Source organism: Manacus candei, unplaced genomic scaffold (genome assembly GCF_025592945.1).
Source record: "Manacus candei isolate 608988 ecotype Guabito, Panama unplaced genomic scaffold, ASM2559294v1 h1tg000014l, whole genome shotgun sequence".
Lineage (NCBI taxonomy): Eukaryota > Metazoa > Chordata > Aves > Passeriformes > Pipridae > Manacus > Manacus candei.
Window position 1 is genome coordinate 61,275,542 of NW_026138062.1, and position 17,768 is coordinate 61,293,309.

The following is a 17,768-nucleotide window of genomic DNA, read 5'->3' on the forward strand; positions in this document are numbered from 1 at the left end:
AAAATTGATGTTTAAACAATATAGTAACTAACCACAGCTCTTCGGTAAATGTGCTCTTCTTCAGAGAAAGAATAAATGATAAAACGTCTAAAGGTAAACGTGAAAACATATTTTTCCTTACAGGCCAATTAAGGAGTCTGATCAGGTTAGATCAAAAGTTAAGTATTTTGATAAACTAATCACAGAAAATAACATTTTCATCATGAAGAAATTAACTTCTTCAGATCCAAAAATCCTCAGGATATCTTAAAATATTATAACACCTTCAGGATGTTTCTTTAACTTAGAGGAAAAAAGACTGATGTAGCTTGGTAATGGAAAATATTACTGGAAGTATCATTTTACAGAAGAATTCTAAAAAAAGTGTTTTCCAGTGAGTACATATAGCATGCACAGTAAGAAGCAGTCTTGTGATGACTTTTGACATCATCTATCATAATGAAGCTACAGTTCTTCTATAATAGAGCAATGGGCACTACCATAAAGAGATGGAAATGATGACAGCTGGTGGGCACACCAAGAAGAGCATTTAGAATAGGATTGCTTAAAACAGTGCTTTAGCACCCAAACCAGCATTAAGCACAATAAACTACACGTAACAATTTACATGCTCACTATTATGTTTAGACTGCTGATTTACTCAGCATGCATTCATTTTTGTTGGGGTTTTTTATAACCTACAAATACCCTTGCCAAGTTTACTACTATGTGGGAGAGGAGAAAAGCTTAATATACTGTCTAAAATAATAGTATATTTGTGCATAATTTCATAATGTGATCACCCCAGGAGACCTGTGTGCATTCTGCCTATTTCAGGAATCAGACATCAGAAGGCTCATTTATAAGAAGGAAACACAAGGAAAGAACAAAGCTTTCTGACCCACAACTACTGACATTGGTCATTTAATACTGTAACTGGCTCTGGTGTCCTGGAATGTGATGGGCTCATTCATTGACCAGAAGGACTATGAAAGGTCAAAGAGCACATAAGTCTAATGAAGGCATTCACTCAGTGTGTAATACAGAAGAGTAGGTCTTGTTCTAAACAGGTTAAGTTCAATGCAATTTAAATATACAACCATCTCTTCTGAGTTTGTACCATTTCCAAAAACATGGTGGGCTTTTCAAAATTAAGTATGGGAAAAAGTAGTTGAAGTCATTCCATGATCAGCAACAGGTATTAAATTGCCAAAGATACTAGAGGGAAACATTACACAGACAAAAATGTTTAAAAGAGATGGTATATCATTCAGGTTATCCTAATCTAGCTATCACAAAGCAATGGAATGGGACAGTAGCAGTAAAAGTAGTGGGTGAACAGCCAAAAGTTTGCTCTAAATATGTGCATTATATTTATTTATTTATTTATTTATTAATTCATAATATGTATTATTTTAAACTTGCTTTGTTGATGAAGAATCCCAAAATTATGTATTTAATTAACCAATGGCTATATTAAAAAACCAACAGTGTTTATATTGATGTAATAAATTAATGCTTTATTAAATAAAAAAATTACAGATTCTTTATGAGTTAACACTGACAACATTATTTTAATTGGATTGAAAAATCAAGTACAATTGAAAAAGGACAAATGATTTTTCCCCCAACCAAACCCATATTTTTAATAAATCTTTCTGGTTAGGGATGTATGTTATCTCTGTGTTTAAGGATACGTAAATTGAAGTTCTCACTCTCCTCTATCATCCATCAATTTGGAATTCTTTGATGCTGAAGTATTCAAGCCTGAATACTCTACAGTCCAAATACTGCATGGTCTGAGTAAGAACTGGTCTGGTGTGAACGCATCACGTGCATAGATAGTAGCTAGCAAGATATCCGGTTTAAGACTTTCCTACCAAGCCTCCTGATTTGGACTCAAACAACTGGGTGACCCTTTTCAACAGTGTTTTCCAGTAATTATCTTGGACCTAACATCTAGAAAACATTAGTAAACAGTAGCCACATAATAATCTATCTGTAAGTTTACACAGACTGTCAATATAATTTCACAATGACTCTCGGTAATTCCATAACATGCTCAGTAGCAGCAATTACACATGGTACTCTGAGGAATTAAATTCTGTAACAAAACACAATGAAATATTTTGCAGGGCTCAAGGTGATTTGAGAAAGTCACATTCATGTCTTTTCCAGATAAGATAAAAAACCCCCCCAAAAATGCAGCTCTACCTGTTGTTGGCGCAATCCACTGTGGCAGTCCAGGTGCTTTTGTTCTGGCTGGTGCTAGTGTGGTTTTACTAAAAACTGTGAGAGAGTTAAGAAAGAAAAAAGAGAAAGATGAAAAAAAAGTTCCATGAGAAGAACACCCGAGAGGTTTCTATGTGATGCCTACAATTCCACACTAGAGAAGAAAAAGTAACACCTAGTGTGATGACACACACAGTTCTGGTTTCTGATTTGAAGAGGTTTTACCTGTAGACTTATTAATTGATTAAAAAATACCCTTTTTTTCTCCCAACAACACTTAAAATTCCACTGAGAATAGGGGAAATTAATTAATTAATCAATCTCCTTCCCATCCCAGATTGAATAAACAATTATTACCAGGTCTAGTCTGTGATTTATCAGACGGTTTTGGTCTTGCGGAAGGGAGACGTGTCTTATGAGGTGCTAAAAGAAATAAGGTTCTGCTTAAATGCTGTGTAAAAGAACACCAATAGTGCAGTGCAATTTGCCAGAAAAAAAGGTCCATGCACCAATGTGATACAGCAAAATGGACACATGAGAGTTCTATGAGTTCCAATCCAAAATGCATGTTGAAAATGCTAGTTTCTTTAGTGGTCAGATGACTCTATCATGCAGTCTGACCAGTTACATTCATGTTTAGGTTTAGGAAAAGATATAAAATATTTACAGCCAGTTACCCAACTGTATATGGATACAGAGTTAGCTCTGCAAGGTATCCATGGCCTTAAGACATTTAATTAGGTTCTGTAAAAAACAAACAAACAAACAAAAAACCTCAAAATAAAACACCACACTGGAACCCCCAAACAAAATACTTAGATAAAACCATGAAACAGTGAATTATTGCTGAGAAAACAACCAGAAGCATTCAATGCAGACACTGTGTAAGACAGCTGAAGCACAGTGTCACCATCAAGGTTGAAATTGGAAGCCTTCAACCTTTCCTTATTGTTGCCTTTCACTTACAAAATAATTTTGATAAGGTGGTTGTTACAGTATCTGTGTGAATCACATCAAAAGCTGAAAGCATAAGACACTGTTGTCTTTCTCACCGTTATCAACCTCTGTAAGTCAGCGTTTTAAATAAATAGAGCTGGCTATTTGATATTCAAATCTAATAACCATTCTATCCATAACACTTAATCCAGCCTCTCTGAAGCATCAGAGAAAATACTTATGCAGTACAGAACATATTACTCAGTTTTGACATTTAGATTTGGGAAAAGTTTTACAGATTTAGATTTTATAAGGTAAATGGTGGAAGTTAGTTACATCTATATTTGCAGCACTATACATCTGTCTCATAGTGTTTAAAAGCTTCATATCATCTTTGATATAATACTGATTAAACCCCATTTTCAAAGCACCAAAAATGTTTGATAAGGGGGAAAATAAATGTTCATGTTATGTATTTGAAATGGTTTTAAAGGTAACAATGAACTTATAATTAAATATTAAACAGTACTGATTTTACTTCAGATTTACAGACTCTCAATACAACAATTTAAGAGAATCTTAAAAATTACCTGTATTGAACCATGGAATTTCAGTTGCTTGAGCAATTTTTGGCTTGGGTGAAATGTGGTATGTTTCATTGGGAACTGAAAATGGAGATATTACTGCTTATCAAGTGCAAATTATTTCCTTTTAAACATAAGACACCACAGGTGGAAAGGAAATTCAGATTGTCTTTGTGCAGATCATGAACAAGAGTCAGTACTAGAAACCTGTCTGAAAATCATGCTTTTATACAGGAAAAAGACTTTTCAAGACTGGAAGATATATTTCATTAGTAAGTCAGACAAAATCAGAAAAGATGATCAGGCAATGCCTTTTTACATGACTCCTCAGCCTTGTACATGAGGTACTTATTTCTAGAAAAGATTTCATGAAGAAGAAAAATGCCTGGAAAATTAAAACCAGCAATACTTTGTACATGCACTGGAATGTAACTAACAAATGAACATGACATAAAGACATATTGAGGTATTTCTGTTGATTAAAGTGTAAGTTTAGCTATATAGCAAAAGCAGAGAAAGTAAAGTTTTAAGAAAAATAAACTGACATAACATTCTCATTACCCAAAGGTATTTTGGACCCATCAACAACATGAACTGTAACAAGGTTAATTGATCCCAGGTGTGTTGCCTTTGGAGCTATAAAAAATAAACCATTGTTCTGTGAGAAGGGAAATTAAAGAAGGTGGATTTCACAAAGGATCTGTCTCCATTATTTCCTAAAAACCTATCTACACATCTGCTAAGACAATTTTAACAAATATGAGACAGAAACATGTTCTGATTAGTCTGGATGTATTTTCATGCTGACAGCCAGACAGTGCAATGATTGTTCTGGGTCCCCACTAACTTCAGAACAAATGCCCTAAAGGTGGAGTTCTGACAGTCTTTGGTCTTTTTCATACTTAGTATATTAACTTACTCTTCCATAAAACATTTCTAAAAGCTCGTAGTAACATATTTATCTTTCAGACCTCATTCAAACTTGATTGAATTTATTGAAAGATATCTAAATTACTGAATGAAGAGGACAGACTGGCAGGCAGAGACACACACTACATGCCTCTTTGTCTTTCAGAAATAAGGTTAAAATATGGAAGCTGGAAAATAACCTACTTACTAGCATAAAGAGCAGTGGCTAAATAGTGACATTTGTACTTAACAAAAAAAATTTGTTTACTGTTTTTCCTAACAGTAGTTTGTTTTGCACATACACAATTATAATGATCTATTCTTAAAAGAATAAACCTCTAAATTCTGTTTTCTAAAATTCTTTCCCTAAAACTAACTTTGTAGTGGTACCAAAAGATGGCACTTGTTAACTATGACGTGATTGGAAATAGCTCTTATTCGACCAAGACTTGGAATCTAACTTGGTTACTTAACAGCCTTTCAAAATAAGGCATTTAGAACAGAAATGTTTTTCATAAACTGTTCAGTTTGATGTTCATAGTAATATATATACGTACGTATAGCATATACGCATGTATATATAGTTCTTGAATGAATAGGGTGTCTGCTTAAATTCTTTTTTGGCTATGAAAAAAAGTACCAGTCTAAGGTGAAAAAGTGTGCATGAAATTATAAAACTATTCATTGAGTGATTTGCCTTGAACTAAAATATAATCAGTTCTGTTGTTACACCAGAGAGGAAGAAAGATTAGGAGCTGCTCTTTCTTATAACCATGTTGTTACTCCTCCTCTAACTATGTTTTTCTCCTGTAACCTTCCTACTTGGCAATTTTTATTGAAATAGTTCACACCTAGGTAAAGCTGAAGTATCACCGTCCTCCGTTGTAACTGTGCATCCCTGAATGTACTGAAGTTACTGCAAGAAGTCACTGTGCTGAAGACACTTATTCTCTCAGCATCTACTATCTTGGACTGAGATTCTGTAACCTGAGTTTCAAAAGTAATTGAGAAATGGAATCAAATGTATTTAGGCTAATAAAATCACCCAAAAGAAAAGAACTTTGTGAGTGTGACCACAGAAATATATTTTTATTAAAATTAATTGAATTCCTCATATTTTTAATGGCTACTAAACCTGTCCAGCTGCTCTCCATGGAAATGGATGCAATTCTTGGGCACTCAGTTTCATATAATTTATTAACATACTCTCAGCTGAACTATGGTACCAATTTCTGTCTACTTATTATGCATGTCCCATGACTGCAGTACTCAGTGACAGCCGAAAATGTAACTAAGGCAGTGCCACAATAACACTTCTAAAGTTACAAACTGTAAATTACCAGGTTTAGTTTGTGGTACTTCTGGCCAGACAGATGTTTTGGGTTTGGAAGGAATGAGCAGTGTTTCTTTTGGAGCTGAAAGAAAAGGAAAAAGACTATTATTGTGTTCTTCAGGAGTCATGATCCAATGCCATATTTAGCCCACAGAAAATGCATGCCTCAAATGCCTGAAAAAAAGACAATAACAATTCCATGGCTTTCTGGAACCTGAAACAAAATGACTATCCAAAACACAGAAAAGTCTCAGCAGTGTGCTGTAGGATAAGTTGAGTTAGTGGCTAAAATTCTTGGTCTAAAAGAAAAATTTGACATTAAATTTGTTTGGAGATCTGACAAATACAGATTTCTGACCAGACATAAGCTGTAGGCTATTTTTGCTTTACGTCTAAAGTAGAAATAAGAATCCTCTATACTAAGGTACATGCATGTGGTAGCAGAATGAAGGATAGTGAAATGGTGTTATATAAATCTGTGTTCTCTAGAAATTTCTCAATTGAAAAACTGGAAATACCTGCATCTTAACTTTAAGAAAACTTATTTACCCATTGTTGCCTTTGAATGCCCAGTAGTAGTAGAAGATTTTGTAATAATTGGTTGTGGAGTTGTCTGATGTATTGCTGTTAAAGAAAGAATGTGAAGAATCTTAGAATATTTATCTGTAATAGAAACAAATAGCACTTGTACTATTTCTAAAACTTGCAAAATGCCCCAAACTAAGGAGTAACAGATTACCTTGAAAATCAACTGCTGACAGATATAGTTATCTTTCTATTAACTTCTGCTATACATTCCCTTAATAACAAAAATGGGAAGCCACACAGCCCCTTCTAACTATTTTTAAAGCTAATTTTGTTCCAGTATAGAGTACAATGTAAGTTGCTAACTGTACAAGCACATTAGAAAGGAATTTTGTTGCGTTTTATGAAAAGAAAAAAAAAGTGCTCACAGAGAAGCATCCCTGACTACCAGGAAGTAATCAAAGAGAACTCAATCTATCTAGCCGCTGAAATTTGTCAATACCCACATTACTACATTTTAGTCATCATTTGCTATGTGTAATAGAAAGGAGAGAAAACATTTTTTATTTTATATTACATATCTTACTATTATTTTTAGTGTAATTTTGACATATTTTGGTTTGATTGTCTTAAGTGTAATGCATCTGCTTCAGCAAAAAACTGGCTATGAATAATTCTATTAAGAAGCACAAAATCTGAGGCTAAGGGAAAGAATGATTAAACACAAGCAGATAAAATTAAAAGAATGACTCCATTACCAGGTTTGGTGTGTGGCACTCTTGATTTTTCAGTTGTTTTTGGTCTGGTATGAATGAACTGTTTTTCAGTTGGAGCTGGAATAAAAACAAACAGCACCCAGAACAATAATTGAAAAAACACACTGCTTTCATAGCACACAAGGATCATAAGTACAATCTGATCTGTAATAAGGCAAATTATGGAAGGGTAAAGCTGAAAATCAATCAGTTGGGATTCCTGCAAAGAAAGGAAAACAAGTTAAATGGCCACTTACACAAACACACTTCTAGAAAAATATATATACAAATTTCTAGCTTTGCATCAAGTAGTGAAGAATATAGTCATGAACATCACACTGTGAAGTAATGGGACAAAACCAGACAGTAGTAGTCTACATCTTCCTCATCTGCCATACATGGGTATCTAAGGACAGGCTCTATTTTTCAGTGGGGACTTTGTATCAAACTTGATTTATAAATTAACTTTTTTGCTCTTATATGGGAATGATTTAATGTTGTTGTCTTCACACTCTAAAGTTTAAAATTCTTGTAAAAAAAAAAGTAGGAATCATTTACTGAAAGAGGTTATCTTGGCTGTTGCTAATTTGTGGTCCACACCAACATAAGAGGTCCCAAATGCCTTAGCCTGTGCATTCTTCATCCCCCTCCACAAAAAAGAAAAAACCCCATAGTTTTAAGCCAATAGCTATTGCTATTTCATTAATGGTACCATTTCATTTTCAGAAAAGCAGGGTCAATATGTGCCTGAAACTGGGGACAGAGAACTGATTGTTAGGAAAGATTGCTCAAGCAATACTTGCACTGCCCAATACTGCTTGGATTCAGTGACCCTTAATTGGCCCACATCCGAAATTCAGCTAAGAAGAAACAATAGTCAGTCAATGTTTCATATATTTAAGCAAGTTTCCCCAGCGTGGGTGACTAGAAGTCAGCAGAGTGGATGGTTTTAAGAATTAGACTAATATTAGATTTAGAGGGTCACCTAGCTGCTCTGTATACTTTATGCTATACTTGATACCTTATAATTTTCTTCTGTAAAATTATACCATGAAGAGTTGTGTTGGTTTCAGTTGGAAAAGTTAACTTTCTTCACAGTAGCTGGTACAGGGAGGTGTTTTGGATTTGTGCTGAACATAGGGTTGATAATATAGAGATGTTTTTGTTGCTGTTGAGCAGTGCTTGCACAGAGCCAAGGCCTTTTCTGCTCTCTGTACTGCCATGCTGGCGAGGAGACTGGGGGTGCATGGGGGTTAGAAGGAGACACAGAAGGGACAGGTGACCCAAACTGACCAAGGGGATCACAGAATCACAGAATAAGGGGAGTTGGAAGGCACCCACAAGGATCATTGAGTCCAACCCTTAGCCTGGCACAGGACCATCCCTGAGAGTCACACCATGTGCCTCAGAGTATCATCCAAACAGTTCTTGATATTCCAGGCCATACGACATCATGCTTAGTATATAAAGCTGGGGGGCTGAAGGAGTAAGGGGAAGTTTGGAATGATGGTGTTTGTCTTCCCAAGTAGCTCTTACGTGTGATGGGGCCCTGCTCTCCTGGAGATGGTTGAAGCAGGTAAGAATGGTAAGCAGGGAATTAATTCTTTGTTTTTCTTTGCTTGTGTGTGTGGCTTTTGCTTCACCTATTAAACTGTCTTTATCTCAATCCACGAGTTTTCTAGCTTTTATCCTTCCAGTTCTCTCCCTGATCCTGCTGGTGGGGAAGTGAGCAGGTGGCTGGTGGGGGCTTAGTTGCTGGCTGCTGTTAAACAACAACAGGAGTGAAGTTGAAGAGTATTTTAGAATGACATTATCCATACTTCAGAAAAAGAAGTTACAAGAATTGCTACCTCTCTTTAAATAAAGTCCCCTTTTACTGGAAAATAGATAACGTGGAGGAATTGCATCATCCTGAGTAGAAGGGCTAGAAGATGAGGAAAAAAACCTTTGAAAGTAAATGGGCTCATGCACTATTACCCTTAGCATGACTAAAGAGTAAGTAAATATCTAGAAGCAGAGCAAAACTTCATTATTAGTTTTTAATAAAATGTAATGAGTTCTCTCTAAGATGATCTGCTCTAAAAAGAATGAAAAATAGAATAATTATTTATGAAATACACGATTACCCAATGTTGCCTTTGTTCTTTCAGGAATACGAGGAATCATAGTAGTGTCTGGTTCACCAAAAGTTGGAAAGATTTCTGTTGGAAAAAATGTCAATAAATTATCTGAATAATGAAGAGAATCTCCCTTTCCCTCCCACCTCCCTAAAAAAGTCTTTCAGCACTATACTGTATACACCAGGAAAGGGAACAGCAATGGGCATTACCCTCAGAAATTTATGGTTACGAAACAATAGTAACAACCCTTCAGTGAAATCACTGGTTATCACAGATCAGTCAGATGTATTGATGGGGAGTCACATAATCAAAATATAACTGAAGGGCATCCTCAGTCTAATCTGGACAGAAACGTGTATATAAAGAAAAAGTAATGCAACAACATTAAGAGGTTTCTCTCATAAGAGCTTCAAAAACATGGTGCAAACTACTGAAGTGTATTGCTCAGATGCAAGCTGTGGATAACTTGTAATCCTTGATTAAGGCATACATGCCACTACTATTTCTTCTGGTAATATCTGCATAAGATGAAAAAAAAACTTGAACTGCTGAAGTTGCCATCAGTAGGTAGGACTTAATTGCAGCACTGCAGAGGTTTCTTAAGCTAGAATGATACCTAGATAACAGCAAATGCACTGATGACAACTCACCCACCACCCACCCTCAAAGCAGTTGCTCAGTTATCAACCTTGGCAAAAGACCAGATAATTTACCAGGCTTCCTGTGTGGAGCATCTGGGATGGGAGTTGCTTTAGGTTTAAAGGGAATATATTGTGGTTCTTTAGAAGCTGGAAAGAAAGATCTGTTTTAGGGATTTATACTTTTCAGAAATTAGATAGGTTTATTTCACAGGCACTGCATGTGTCATGCTTGCTAACAAAAACAATCCCTGCATAAGAGACTGAAAAATCCAGTGTCAGATGCATACAGGAATTTAAAGAGAAAAGAAAATCATGAATGAAAACACGGGTGCAAAATTGATCAAGTAAGCAAAATCTGGTGTCAAGCAACAAAAACTGAAAGAACACAGACAAATACAGTGGACATGTTTCCACCTGTATTTCAAAGCTCATAACTGCAATACCCATGGCATGCTTGTCTCCTAAAAGCGTCAAAGTGTCACACAATATGTGTGACAGGGAAAGCAATTTTCTGTGAAGACAACAAAACAGCTAGAAATCTTTCAATACCTGGAACAGAGTAAAGTTCAATAAGTACAAAAGAAAACAAATCAAAACCACAAACAGATAATGTGAAAACCAGACTAATGATACATAAGCATTGGTCCAAGGAGCAGGGAAGAAATAACCATGACCAGCTCAAGCTAACAAATTTACCTGTTGTCTTTTTTTGTTCAACTGTAAATGTACTAGGTGCCAAAACTTCATAAAAAACATGATACACAGCATTAAGAGTACATATAAGCAAAAGGGTAAAAATACTCCCTTTTACATGACTGATTTATTTTCAATTTGGAACACATATTTTTTTCCAGTAAATTATTTATTTATGAAATTATTGAATATACATTCACTCAAAATAGTGTTCAACTGATACTTTCAGAATCGTTATGTGTTACAGAGGTTTGGCAGTTTATGGGAATGTAAATCCCTATTAAGTATATTTTAAGGGTCAAATTCTATTATCAGGTCACACAATCATATGAGTGGTTTGAGTTACAGTTATTTTTAGAATCCAACATGAACCATACATCGTTTTCTCTAAGCACCTTTTGACAGGTACAAAAGAGATGCAACTTCTTCCAACTTCTTAGAATGTTTGTGTGTTGTCTACCCTGCTATACAGATTATTCATCAGTGATACCTGTCATGTGGCTGAAAAGCATAGATAATTCATCAAAAATCAGACTTTAAAAAGAGAAATCAGCTCTATCTTCCTTTAAACACCTATATAATAATCATTAGAAAATGTATTCGTAATATGAAGAGATGTTAATCAACATTTGATTCATTGAGGAAGGACAACTTAAAAGAAACACTGAATATTCAAGCACAACAAAACAATGTATTTACCAGGTTTTGTGTGTGGTACATCTGGAGCTGGAGATGCCCTGGGCTTGGAAGGGACTCGTCGACTTTCCTTTGGACCTGTGAAGCAGAGAAAAGTTTTGAATATGTTATTGAGGGTGATAATTCTTGGACCTGTGAAGATGTGCAAAGTTTTGAATATGTTCTTGAGGTTGATCATATGTCTTTAGATTATTCCTGACAGGAGATTAATTTTCTACTAAGAAATTTTTTAGAAATTACTTCTGGCATTTGAAAATAATCACAAAGATATCTCCTGTCAATGCAATGAATATTATGTCTGTGCAAAGACTAAAGTGACTTCTATAGTGCAGTGTCAGATTCACTCTTCACTCTTCTCAGCAGTTTTGAACAGAACTTTCTGCAGAGTAAACTGCTGTAGTTCTAACACTTCCTCTAATTGTGCTTCTCAAGTGTTTCATATTCCAAAAATCTACTGCTCATTTAAATCAACTTTGCATTAAAAAAATTCTACAGCAAAGCAGTCAAAGTAGAAGAAACATGGAAACTTACCAGTAATTTTCAAACAGACAGAACTATTTCCAAAGTTTTGGGAGCAGGAAAGTACTGTAATTTTACACTTGTAATTGAGTAACTGAAAAATACTTATACTTCTCTCACACTCTATGGAAATTAAGATGCAAATTTTTCTGTGTGCAAGGGTTCAAGGTGAGTGTTAACCCACACATCTCTATCATTTTATGTTATTGACATGTATAAATATATAGCTGATTATCTTGTTCCGTGACAGCTATATAGCAAAATTTGATTATGACAGTGGAACTCCTCAATTTTGAAAATTCTCAAACTGATGAAACTTTCATGCACTAAAGGGCAAAATATTGATAAGCTTACTTGCTCTAGTTGGAGGAACACGTGGACTGGGTGAAGTTTTAGGTTTGGAAGGCCCTGGACGTGTATCTTTAGGAGCTGAAAGAAAGAAACTGGGTTAAACATTACTAAAGTTTCCCAAGGTATCAGTGTCAACGACCACCCACAACAGTCAATAAAAACAAAACAAAGATTTGAACCAAAGGTATTTTTATGGAAGTGATTCAAAAGGGAGGTTTTTTTAACAAAGTCAGATTATAGTGAAAAGAAAAAGTCTTCTGTGACAAAACAACAACTAAGCATGAGATAGAATTACTGGTTCCATTTAAGAAGAGGATTTAAAAAATAAAAGAAGAAGAAAACAGAATAAGTAGCTTCAAATACAAAAGACACCACTGCTCTGTAATGGAGGTTGTCCTGGAATGATGCACAGTACCAGATTCAAGTGACAAAAAAGTCCTTAGTCAAACGGATCTGCCTCAAGCAATCGTGTGACCCAAGATCACTGAAGTAATTGTTTTCTGACAGTGAAACTGAGGTTTGAGTGAAATGGAATAATTTTTCAGTCCTCTATGATGGACTGAATTTCATTTCATAAACTAGAGAGGAAGGGAAGCAGAGAAAGCAAGCTTGCAGCTTGCAGCTCTGCAAATCTGCTCTACCCCAATCATATGACCAACAGAAACCATGCCTCCTCTACAGTATGACTGAGGACATATAGGTTAGGGTCCTGTTCTGATCTACCTTCTGCCTCTTATCATTAAATATTGAAGAAAATTGCCCTATGTTCTGTGTATAACAACTTGAAAGGAACAAGGGATTTCCTCAATTGTGCAGAAAATAAAAAAAGTAACAGAGAACCCTGACTGTTAAATTATTAAAGAACATGAAAAGAAAGGTGACAAATTTTTGTAGGTCTACTCTTAATGATTTGTGCTGAAGAAGAAAGAAAATATGACTACTCAAACAAGAAATCATCATTACCTATTGTTGACTTTGGTTTCTCAGTTCTAAACTTAATTGGTTCCAGAACTGTATTAGCAAAATAAAACAACAAAAACAAATATTACCAGGAACAATCAAGATATTACAATCACTGCCTCCACAATAATCATACCATCCCTGCTACAGCTGATGACAGATGGTCACTTGTCCCTGAAATTCAACACTTCAGAGTATTATGCTGCTCAGAATTGCCTCCAGTTCAAGGTAATAGCTCCAATACAGAACAGATCCCAAATATAAATCTGAAGCTTTTGTAAAAGCCACAAAGAGACTGTGGGTGGTTTTTCACCTTCATCTTTGTACACTTTCCTGACTTATTTCAAGAGGGTTTTGTTTCAAACAATAGCTGCAGACTTACTGGGGGGAAAAGGAGCCCAAGTTATCATCTCTCTGCCCATTTTTTTCAGCAATACCATCTAATACTGCATTTACTTTGGGTACCTGCACTGGGTCTGGGTGGGACAGAGTCTATTTTCTTCATAGCAGCCCCTGTGGTACTCTGTTTTAAATTCGTGACTAAGATGTGTTGCTAACATACCAGTGTTTTAGCTATTGCTGATTATGGCTTGTTCCAGCATCAAGGAGTTCTCTGTTTTTAACTCTGCCCCCAAGTAAGTAGGTTGGGGGTGGGTGCCAGGGGGGAACACATCCAGGACTGCTGAACCAAATTAACCAAAGGGATATTCCCCCTCGTATAATGTTATGCTTAGCCACAAAACTTTCCTAAAGGACCCATTGCTCCCAGATTGGCACTGGTCTCCTAGTGGGATGTGGTCGGTGGTATCACTTGGTTCCCCCACTCCTTTATTTATTCTTCACTTATTAAACTGTCTTTATGTTGAGCTACAATTTTTTTTCTCCCTTCTGCTCCTCTAATTCTCTCCCCCAAACCACTGTGGGGTGGAATGAGAAAGTGGCTGGTTATGTGCTTAGTTGCTGGCTAGGGTCAACCCTCTACAATACCTCATGCAACAGCTAGTGTGAGTTGTATAACTTACTTTCTCCATCCTTAACTAAATAAAATGATACCCCTCCTTTTCATCTTTGCTTCACCAAAACAAGAAAATTCACACAGAAAAGACCTGTTTTCACTGAGAATTGTACAGAAAATACTCACTGTTGCAGTGAGTTAAAATGTAGCAAAGAACTGTAGACAGAGATTTTAAACTTACCAGGTTGCTTATAAATTCCACAATTTTATCACACAAGGAATATATGTGCAAGGGATACATATAAATCTGAAGCTCCACTGATCACAGTAGATTTCATAAGACACACATATCAGTATGAAAATGTAAAGAAACAATGTACTTGCCAGGTTTTGTTTGTGACATCTCTGAGCTTGGTGATGTTCGGGGTTTGGAAGGAACACGGTGTGGTTCCTTAGGGACTGAAAAAAGAAATAATTTCAAGAACTCATCCTGACAGAAGACATAATGTTAAAAAAGAATGTATGCCTTTGGGACCCTCTGGAAACATGAAAAACTTGAGTAATGGAGATATATGAAAGCTTGAAACAGTGCTGATGGAGAACCTCTGTAACAGGATAGCATAAAGCAAGACCAGTATGGATGGACCAATATAAAAGGTGAAGCAGCACATGACAGAATCTGAGTATAGAGACAAGTAGTCAAAGGTAGATTGTGGTGCTTCTGTCCACTTTACAGAATGCATTTGTGTGAAAAAAAAACCCAGAAAATATGATTATTAATTGTTAGTATAAAATCATAAAAAAATCTCTTACAGGATGAAATTTAATAGCAAAAAATTATGATGGTGGAGTACAATGAATACTTGTGATGCTCAGCATACACTGAGAGAAAAGCTGAATGTGATGGTCCCCAAGTGATTTACGCTCTAGGTAAAACTGTTACCTATTGTTGGTTTTAGTTGATCAGTTCTAAATGTTATGGATTCCAGGACTGTATTGGAAACAAAACATAGAAGACATTTTGAAAATTGAAGAGAATAACTCCACTTACAATTAGTATTACTTGACTAGTAACTGCCTTCTGAATCATATACTATGTATACTGCCTCATAAAGAAACAGTTACCTTTAAAGAAGTCTCTGAGAAAGCAATGTAACCTGCAAGATAATGTGAGCTTTGTTCTCCCATGGGCCTCAGTGAGATATCCAAATATATAGCATTATGTCATTCAAAAATGGCTTTCTAGAGACACAAATATCTTCTTTTTGTGGTGTATTTCAGGTGCAGTTTATATATACAGTTGGAATCAGAGACTATTTGCTTGTTTACTGTATGCCATATTATTAAAGAGCACTATGGTGTATTGTTGTTGCACAGTCATATTATTCAGCTCTAAACTGGTATGGATCTAAAATAAAACTGCATGTTTAAGAGACATAAAGGTGTGAAATTGATGGTATCCCTCTCTGTGTCAGTTTTTCTTTATGAATTACAATAAAAAAGAAAAAAATTCTTTTGATCTTTTAAGATAAGTGATCACAAGGTAAGTGGATGATGCTATGGAAAAAGTTCTGTATATTATAGATTCTTGAAGAAACAGTAAGTTGTTGTGTTGGTTTTTTTGTTTTGTTTTGTTTTTTTAAACACAAAACAGTACAAGTTTGTAACATTTGTGTGACAAAACCATTAATCATTTTTGAGAAGGTCAGACTACCATAATAATGAAAAACGGCCACAGAGGTAAAAGCTGAGCTAATGAGAAGCTGCATTTTAAGGTGTAATTTGGAAACAATGTTTTATAATCAGCTGTCATGGTTAAAAAACTATGAGAGGACAAGGTTTTTTCTTTTGTTTTCTACAGGCGATAATCACATCTAAGAGATAACATCAGATTTAAAAAGAATATTGCTTCGTGTCTACAGTTTAAAGATCTTCATTAAATTCATTATCATTAAATTTTTCACATTTACCAAAAGATAACATATGTTAATATTTGATACCCTTGCAATTTTCTGTTGATATTACAAACTGGATAGCAGGGGACAGAAAGTAATTTTTCCTGCCTACTACTGAATTCAACTGCACTCACATCTCATGACCTAAAAATCCAGTATTTTGGAATACCAATTAAATGATCATTAATGCCAATAAATATAAACAAACACTAACTATGTACTGGGCAATTTCTCATGCAGAAAATAAAAATGTCATGAAATTAAGTAATTGTTACTTAAAAAGGAAACATAACATATTTATTCTAACAGTGCAAAGCAGTGTGGGAAATAATTGTACCACCCAAGTAGCCACAGTGCATACATTAACTGCTTGGTATTTGCTTCAGTTAGCACAGTTAATCTGAGCGTAACAAAATTATTCTCATCCTGTTGCCCTGAAGTAACAGAGATTTATTCTTTTGTATGATGAAAAATACCTAGCAAATAAACTGCAAATAAATTGCTGAGCACAGCAGAACAGAACCCCGTTATGTTTTAACTGGCTCAGGTAACTAAACAGCTGCTCAGAAATACATTTCAATCCAATATAAACTGAATCAGAAATAATCACAAAGCAGTTTACCATCTTTGGCTTGTGGGATATGAGGTTTGGGTGAAGTTTTAGGTTTGGAAGGAACACGTTGAGTCTCCCTTGGAGCTGGAAGAGAAAATGTGCGTAATAAGTTGGTTAAATTGCACAGCAATTTAACAAATCTGATACCAGATGAACACACAAGCACAGAAACCTCACACCTGCAACCAAGAAGCCTCCTTGTAGGAATAGGAAAGTCAGGTAATATTCTCCATGTGTTTACAACAGTCTAAACAGGAAAGTGGAAGTTTAGTAATTTTTGAAGCTTAGTTGTTTGTTGGGTTTTTGTTTTGTTTTGTTTTCATAAAAACTGGAACAAACACAAACAAGCATAATTATGAGAAAGGTGATTGAGAGCTGCCAGAATAATTTTCTTAAAAACCAGGCAATATTCCAGCTGTGAAGAGAGCAATAAGCCCAATAGTCGTGAATGCCAAGCAAGAGAATTACCTAGAAGGAAAATGAAGTTAAATGAAACAATCCTAAGGCATAAGGTGATTAACTTCAGTGATGCTTTCTGTGATGGAAAAAAGCAGACATGACAGCTGGCCAAGGAAATATCATTACCTATCGTTGGCCTTGGGGGTTCAATTCTAAGTGTAATAGGATCCAAGACTGCAACAGAAACAGTGTGACAAAGTAAGTGCAGAATATACTCCGAAAACCTAAAATTACTACACCGATACATATAAAAGCAGGTGCTAATACAACACCACGGTAATGTGGATCTTCAAACTAACTTTTACTTTTTAAAACCATGGGCAATTAAAGTTCCTAATAATACAGGTTAAATAAGAAATATATAATTGGGCAAACTTGATGGCAACAGAAGCAAAAATATGAGGATAGAAATCAGTGAATCTTAGAACAAGCAAGAGAAGTGATCACGGAGCTTAACCCAGAGAGGAACTCTTGATATAAAAAATGTCAGGAATCTCCAAATTGAAGTCTGTTACTAATTGAAAGTAGTATGCTGACCATGACAAGACAATTG

At 35.4% G+C, this 17,768-nt stretch overlaps 1 protein-coding gene across 21 annotated transcripts in view; it reads right to left on the reverse strand.

Annotated features, from left to right (window-relative positions):
• Positions 1 to 17,768, reverse strand: part of ABI3BP (ABI family member 3 binding protein) — a 143,348-nt gene that overhangs the window by 34,038 nt on the left and 91,542 nt on the right. For 14 of the 21 annotated variants that reach the window (XM_051780933.1, XM_051780921.1, XM_051780925.1 and 11 more), the window contains 16 exons: positions 17,342 to 17,389; positions 16,766 to 16,840; positions 15,132 to 15,179; positions 14,573 to 14,647; positions 13,237 to 13,284; positions 12,277 to 12,351; positions 11,407 to 11,481; positions 10,087 to 10,161; positions 9,380 to 9,454; positions 7,257 to 7,331; positions 6,523 to 6,597; positions 5,981 to 6,055; positions 4,293 to 4,367; positions 3,738 to 3,812; positions 2,569 to 2,634; positions 2,194 to 2,268 (listed from right to left, as the gene is read on the reverse strand). In XM_051780933.1, coding sequence (XP_051636893.1) covers positions 2,194 to 2,268; positions 2,569 to 2,634; positions 3,738 to 3,812; positions 4,293 to 4,367; positions 5,981 to 6,055; positions 6,523 to 6,597; positions 7,257 to 7,331; positions 9,380 to 9,454; positions 10,087 to 10,161; positions 11,407 to 11,481; positions 12,277 to 12,351; positions 13,237 to 13,284; positions 14,573 to 14,647; positions 15,132 to 15,179; positions 16,766 to 16,840; positions 17,342 to 17,389 — 1,110 coding nt within the window. The remainder of the gene's footprint in view (positions 1 to 2,193; positions 2,269 to 2,568; positions 2,635 to 3,737; positions 3,813 to 4,292; positions 4,368 to 5,980; positions 6,056 to 6,522; positions 6,598 to 7,256; positions 7,332 to 9,379; positions 9,455 to 10,086; positions 10,162 to 11,406; positions 11,482 to 12,276; positions 12,352 to 13,236; positions 13,285 to 14,572; positions 14,648 to 15,131; positions 15,180 to 16,765; positions 16,841 to 17,341; positions 17,390 to 17,768) is intronic. The other 7 variants (XM_051780914.1, XM_051780913.1, XM_051780917.1 and 4 more) reach the window with 7 other exon arrangements.